This window comes from Corvus brachyrhynchos, unplaced genomic scaffold (genome assembly GCF_000691975.1).
Source record: "Corvus brachyrhynchos isolate BGI_N302 unplaced genomic scaffold, ASM69197v1 scaffold315, whole genome shotgun sequence".
NCBI lineage: Eukaryota > Metazoa > Chordata > Aves > Passeriformes > Corvidae > Corvus > Corvus brachyrhynchos.
This window is the reverse complement of record NW_008237903.1, coordinates 532,795-540,039: the sequence shown is the minus strand read 5'-3', so window position 1 is coordinate 540,039 and position 7,245 is coordinate 532,795. Positions and strand designations below refer to the sequence as shown.

Sequence of the window (7,245 nt, the reverse complement as noted above, 5' to 3'; positions counted from 1 at the left end):
TGTTACCTTGTCCTTCTTGTTCCTATATAACTTGTGTCCCACCCCCAAAAAAGAGACTGCTGGTTATGAGAGAACTGTGAAGTACATGTAGGGAAGAATATTCTTGGAGGATCAGACGGCCTTTAGTACGTAAATGATATGTATTGGCATAAAAAGCACACTCAAAGGATGAGGTTTTAGTCGTGCCACTAATTCAGAACAGAGCAAACCACTCGGATAATTACAAAATAAAACCAAAACAACGCCGGCAACAGCGACAAGTTACCCAGCACTCACTGCAGAGGGCAACAGACAGCTTTGCACAGCGGCACAGCCGCTCGCCCCGAGTTTATCTTGCATTCTCCTGGCTCTGACAGGACACAGCTGAACCACACAAAGTATCTGGCTGATATTCTCACGGAGGGTGGCCGAAAGGTAGGAGTCCCCGCGTTTCAGGCACCACTTTGTGACACCCACCCCAAAGGCTGGGAATCACCCCAGGCACCAGCACAGGCTGGAGGCTGACCAGGGGGAAAACAGCTTTGCAGAGGACTTGGGGGTCCTGGTGGACTCAGAGTTGAACGGATTTTAATACTTCAATATTTGAGCCAAGGTTTTAATGGCTCTCTTGGTTTTACTGGTCCTCTTTGAGCAAATCTGGGCACAACACAGCAGCAGCAGGGGGAGAAGTGCCAAAACTCAAGGAGCAGTCACTGTTCCAACAATCCGCAGGAGAGGGCTCAGCAGTCAGCACAGCCAGACTCAGAAAATGCAAACCTTACAGCAATTAAACCATGTTCTGGTTGATCTTTACAAAAAGAAAGTAACACATTTAAAACACAAGGACTTGTTGCTTAGGCTGCTTCTAGAAGAGAAACAAAAAAGTATGATAAATGAGACAAAGTGTTCAAGGCTATCAAAAAAGAAATAGTAAAAATGATTGCTTGAAGATTAGCCACACGAAATACAGAGCTCCTTTTTGCACATATCAAAAAAGGAGAATATTTTATATATGCAAGCATACAGCAATAAAACAAGTTTAAAAGTGCCACCATCAAAAAAGAGACATTGACAACATAATAGAGAAAAAATGCTGCCATCAGGATGATTTAAGCACAAGGAATCTATCATCTTGTCCAACAAAAGATACCTCTGTGTTAACAAACCTTCCCCCAATTTATATTGAGTCAGTGCTTTAATACTTCTTCACCTGAAATGAGCCTGAGTTTGACAAATGATGCTGCAGCAGTGGAAAAAGTCATTGTGCAGAAATTACTGTCTTCCAGTGTCTGTTTTTAATCAGGTGGGAAAAATATGAAAGAACTCTACTTGGAACTTGCTGAGTCTCTGGATGGGAAGCATGGATGCACCTCCCATGGAAACAACTGGAGTTCCATCCAGCTGTAAATACCAATAAATCACCACATGCACCACGTTTTTCTTTTTTGACATTTTTATTAATCAAAGACAGGACAACTTCCATACTTTGAGTGATGGGAGAGATCCCAGGACACTTTCATAGCTACAATAAGCTCAACCAAAAGGTAACACTATGGAATACATCAGGGATTCAGAACACCACCCTTGTTGTGACTGGTGGACTGGTGTCACTGGTCTCACTGGTCTCACTGGTGTCACGAGGGTCCTCAGGAAGAGGATATCCCATTGGCAGTGGACACAACTCTGGCAGGGATATGCCAGCAGCTCCAGAAGAGAAAGAGGATTTGGCATCCTGCCTGACTGAGAGGGTCCCCATGTACCAGAGACGTCCCAAGGCCTGACTCCCACCACGGAGCAGAGCAACGTAAGTGTTTCAGTATTTGAGCTCCAGACCTCTCACACCTACAGACTGAGCAGGTTTTGTTCATGCTATATAAATACACACCTATACTGTGCATTGGCATTTATGGAAAGAAAGTTCTGCAAGATTTTAATACTCCTAGGTGGAAGCTTGAAGGGTTAAGTTTACACGTCACTGTTTTCAACAAAACCCAAAAGCTAACTAGGTGGGGAAGTAACCTACATGTGCCATTTCAACTCCTTAGCATTTTATAATCGATTTTCAGTATACCAATAAATACTCAGTGCAAAGCACATGCTCACTTAAAATCCTAGGCATGGATAATGTATGAGGAAAATAAAAAAAGAAGCTATCACAGGTTGTCTACATGCTCACAGAAATATATATATATAGAAAAAAAAAAGAAGGAAAAGTGTTTCTCACTTATAGCAGTATTTTGGTTTTGGTTTAAGAAATGTAGATGCTTTCTCCCAAAATAACAGCACTTGACAAGGTTATATCATTGGCTTGTCAAAAAAAAAAGGTACAGTGATGGGGACAAAGCGTTTACACGACTTGAAACTGAATATTTCAATATTCATCACAAAGACTGCAGCAAAGTGCACTTATGATCCAACACGTCTTGTGTTGAGGGCAAATCCACTGCTTGGTCTGTGACAAGGAGGATTCAAAGCAAAACAAATTAAAACCCACAGAAATGCCAATCAAAAATAATGAGAGTTTATGGGACGGTAAAAAAATGACAGTTTCCAGCAGAAAGGCTGTAGTGTTCCTTCTCCTTCACATCACCCACTGGAGTTTGCCCAGGTTCTCCACAAGATAACATGACTTCACAAGAACTTATCTTCCCCATGAACATGGGGACAGATCAAAACACCCAATAACTGATAACAATGCACATCTCCTTCCCATGGATGGAGACAGTGATTTATCGGACAGAACCTTGGGAAACAAAATTACAAGGGAATGTTTCTGCCTACGGACAGGAGCTGAAAATATGCAATATAGAAAAGAGTTAATGGTTTTGTGTAATTTCATCTTGAAAGGACAGCTTACAAATGAGGATTGTTACAGGAGCATCCATAACATGGCCATTACAGAAGCAATACTGAAGGCTGCTTTGTTAACCCCAGTAATTGCACTCTCATTGCACAGGTCGTGTTGGCAACAAAAGAATTCAAAATTATCCAACTGGAAGAAATCAGCGATTTCATTCACACTGCACTGGGATGCCTTCCAGCAGGAGAAAGTTCTCAATTTACCTATGGAACAAAAAAATTAAACATATTAAGAGAGTATTGACAAGAACACCATTTTTGGTACGGAAAGAGAAGCACTGCTTGGACTGCCACTGTTAGAAGAATAAAACAGTGAGGAGAAGGCAAAGCTCCATCTGTGACAGGGCCCATGGTGTAAACACAGAAATTGGATGGAGGCCTTGTGGTCTGTGTTGCCATGGCATCGGGGGGCAGTGGGGGGAGGCAGAAGCCTCGTGGTCTGGTTCTTCGACCCCACACCCAGAAATGTGTTGTACAAACCCAGCACAAACCTCCTACCAAGAAATACTCTGTACACAAAGAGTGGAAGGTCTGACCACAGTCCCACCCACAGCATGCTGCACAGGAGTGGCTAATAAGGTAGAAAACATACCCACAGTTTTGTATCAAAGTGGCAATGAGAACGCGACACAAACTTTCAGGGACAGATCACTGGGCTCGGCCTCTCACCCTCCCCAGAAGGGACACTTTTTGGTAAGTCTTGTGTCCTGTAGTTCATGGGCCATTTGTGCCCCCAGCATCAGCCCTATAGTTCTGGTTTTGCCACAGCCATGTACTTGCTTTTTAAGTACAAGTGTTTAGAAGTTTCCAAATTTGCTTTCACTAGGAATTCAGGAGCGTGTACCCAACTCAGTCCAAATGACCCACTGGGAGATACGGGGAGGAGCTTGAGTGATACCTGGCATCCCCAGCCAGCTCAGCCTGCACTCACAGAATCATTTAGGCTGAAAAAGACCTCCTGAGATCACCAGGTCCAACCTTTAACCCAGCACTGCCAAGCCCTCCACTAACCCATATCCCCAGGTGCCACATCCACACAGCTTTTAAATCCCTCCAGAGATGGGGACTCCAGCACTGCCCTAAGCAGCCTGAGCCAGCACTTGACAAGGCTTTCAGTGAAGAATGTGCAGAAGACAGAGCCTGAAGAGCAGATAAGGGTGGAAAAACACTGGCACAGTTTGTCCAGGGGGATGCTGGATGCCCCATCCCTGGAAACATTCAAGGCCAGACTCTGAGCAACCTCATCTAGTTGAAGATGTCCCTCCTAAAACACAGATCACTTCACCCTCAGGAAAAGAGAATTTATTTTAATAGTGTGAATTCAGAAATGACTGAGCCCTTCACCTGCAGGTTTATTTTGTGGGCTACACATCCTTTATCTGTTTTTAAAGAGAAACAAATTGTATTTTAAAGTCAACGCTGTCTTTATTTTTTTCCAGCTCCTTTGGGTAGGTTTTTGTTTGTTTGCTTGTTTATTTGTTAGTGTATTTTTTCCAATCTGGATATAAAGGTATCTATGTACATGCTTGTACAACTACAACTCACCTATCTAAATCATCCCATTATTGCTTGGATATAAGCATGACCTTCAGAAGTATTTGCAAGCTCCTTTTGGGTGAGGCTGAGAAATGCACGCTAGGGCCAGATTAGAGGTGTCCAGGCAATGAAAACTGATCCAAGTGGGTTTATTTTAGGTCTGTGGGACACTGTACATACCAAATTTAATCTGCAAGCAGGTGTCCTCAGTCGTTAAGCAGGTGCTGTTGGTCCTGCACACAGAAGGGCTGTTGTCACAGTGGTAACATCTTAAGGTATAACCTAAGACAACAAGGGTTTCTCTTTACTGAATAATAAACTACTGAGTTTATTAAAAGGAAAAGAAAAAAAACAAAAAAAGAAGAACCACTATCTGCATCTAATTGTCACAAAACAGATGCCCGGTGATTAAGATCAAGGCTTCAGCTAAAATTGTTAAACTCCAGACTTCAGTTAAAACTGACAAGCTTATGTCAGGATACCAATTGAGGCTGGCAATTTTGAAAGGCACATCTTGAAGCATGTATTTACGTCACTTTTTTAAAAACACCATTATGTGCCTGCAGAACAAGATATTAAATGTTTGCTCCTTTTATCTGCTCTTGAAGACTGCCTGTTCCAGGCAACGACAGACACTTGCTGCTGAGTTTTAGTCCATCCTTTTTTTTTAAATTCCATCTCCTTTCCCTCTCATTCTACTGGTTTCCAATTCACACAAGAGAAATCCCATTTTCTAGCAGCAAAACACCCGTTTTTTACTGTGTTAAGCAGCACCACATCCTGTCCCCAACTCTCTCTCCTGACCCAAGACAGTCAGAACAGAAACTGAGCCCTGCTTTGATGGTTACTGACATTCCCCACAATGGTATTGAATAATCCAGGCCTTTCTCACTGTTTTTCCTCCCTCTGGCATTTCTTTCCATGATTTTCTCAGCCCCTGTCATAACATTAAACCACGAAGTCCCTCTCTTCTACTCACCAGAGCCACAAAAAGCAACCAGAACAATGCAGGCAGTCAGCAGGATGTAGTTCATCTTGGTCATGCTTCTTCCCTAATTTGAGGGCAGAAAGAGAGATTACAAGTTTATTCTATTTAAAAGCAAAGTGCCCGGTGATGAACTGAGGTTTCAAGACTTGTTTCAGCATAAAACTGAAAGCACTGGCCAGGAAAAACAGGGAAACACAAGAGGGAAAAGTAACAGCACTTTCCAAGGGAGGATTTTTTATTCTGAGAACAGGATTTTTATTCTCAGAACTGGTATTTGAGCCCTGACAGGCTCAGATGAGTCTCCTCTCTCCTCTCTGATTACACCATTCAACAGGCCTCCCAATTTCTCACAGCCACAAATGCACCTAGCAAAGAGAAAGGTCTCAAATGCTTTTTCTCTTTCAGCAATTCCCCAGTAACCCTGGAGCCAGACTGCTCTCCTTTCTCCTCTCTCATGGGGTTGCAAGAGGTTTGGCTGCTCTACAGGAGCTTTTGCCTCTCCTCTCCCAAAATTTCTCCCTCTCACTGAGGGACTGACACAGGCAATAACTCACCAAGTGCCTGCAGCAGTGGCTCAGGTCTCCATGGCTGCTGCAATCCGTAGGCAGCAGTGCGATGGGAAGGTCAGGAATTTTTTTTAACACAGGCAGCTCCAAAGCAGGAGTTCTCAGACAGATTTCTGCACACTGAACTACAATCACAGCTCCTACTGAAAAATCTTTGCTATTGCAGAGTAGGATATTCTGAGGAGGCATCAAGCAGACACAGCAGGGAGAGAAGGACCATACTTGTGCTAGGAGGGCATGATTTATGTTTGTCTTTAAAGCCCAAGTGGCACTGAAAGTTCCAAAATATTAAAGGTATTCAGATAACAAGTTTTTCATCTGATAAAAGTGTAGTGAAAGAGTCACTGCTCGTAATTCTGCCTGCAGCTACAAGATTTTAGCATAGCATGCCTTAACCATGTTAGGATGGAGCTTTTTCCTCCCAGGACACTGACTGAGGACTTGAAAAGATGGGTTCACAGCAAAAAAAGTACTTAAATGCTTCTCAACCTTAAGTCTAGTTAATTTTTCTACTGACAAAAAAACCCAAACCTCACCTAACAAAAAAACCAAATCTATCCAAAAGAACCTAAAGAAACCCCACCCAATGATGAAAAAAACCAACCCACTTTCTTTTTTTTCTCCTTTCGGTATGACTTACTGTTGAGCAGAGGGAAACAATAAATAACAAACCCATAATGTGCAAGATTAGCTGATTGTCTGTGGTAAACAACTTTGCAAGAAGCTTTTCAAGGCCAGAGGCTCGTCCCACAGTGACATGGATCTGCAGGAGTGCTGTTAAATCTGGTGGTTACAGCAAGAGCCCTTCTGGACAGCAAAGAGAACCACCCTGGGAATCTCTCCATCTTCCGGGAGTCCTCAGTCACCCATGTGTCAGCAGACGAAAACAGCTTTGCCTTTTAGCAACACCAAGTCATGACCAGCATAAATGTCAGGCAGATGAATAAAAATCATCAGAGCCAGCCAAACAGTAGCAATTCAGTGCATCTATTTTCATGAAAATGAGTAATTGTTTCTGTGAGAGGCATCAGGAAATTCTGGCCTTTGGAAAACATACATACATAAACAGCAATTCACAACGCAGCTTAAAAGAAATGAAAACAGAAAACATCTCCTAAGCTGAATTTTCTAAATTAGCCTTATAAGTCAAACGTCCGACCCATCTCAAGGACAGGAACTGCAACAGCACGGAAGGCTCAGTGCCTGCTTGTGAAACAGAATTTCTCTGCAGTCCCACCTGGGAGAAGGCAAGGGGACAGGACCTGCTCCTGCTGTCATCGTAAATGACAGCACGGGGGGAAAGGACGGGGGAAGGGG

The 7,245-nt window shown here is 43.1% G+C and overlaps 1 protein-coding gene across 1 annotated transcript; it reads right to left on the bottom strand.

Moving 5' to 3' along the window:
- Positions 1-1,414: 1,414 nt before the first annotated feature.
- CD59 (CD59 molecule) lies at positions 1,415-6,963 on the bottom strand. The gene is made up of 4 exons (XM_008632680.2): positions 5,917-6,963; positions 5,354-5,426; positions 4,555-4,656; positions 1,415-3,042 (listed from the first exon to the last, which is right to left on the bottom strand). Exons 1-4 carry the CDS (start codon positions 6,115-6,117, stop codon positions 2,849-2,851), a joined length of 570 nt encoding a protein of 189 aa, XP_008630902.2. The 5' UTR covers positions 6,118-6,963; the 3' UTR covers positions 1,415-2,848.
- Positions 6,964-7,245: the final 282 nt, after the last annotated feature.

Excerpts from the sequence above, each read along its gene's own strand:
- CD59 (XM_008632680.2), bottom strand. The coding sequence starts at position 6,117 with ATGCCTCCTCAGAATATCCTACTCTGCAATAGCAAAGATTTTTCAGTA. Across the intron at positions 5,427-5,916 it reads GCCACTGCTGCAGGCACTTG|GGAAGAAGCATGACCAAGAT; the intron begins GTGAGTTATTGC and ends CCCTCAAATTAG. Across the intron at positions 4,657-5,353 it reads GGTTGCTTTTTGTGGCTCTG|GTTATACCTTAAGATGTTAC; the intron begins GTGAGTAGAAGA and ends TTGTTGTCTTAG.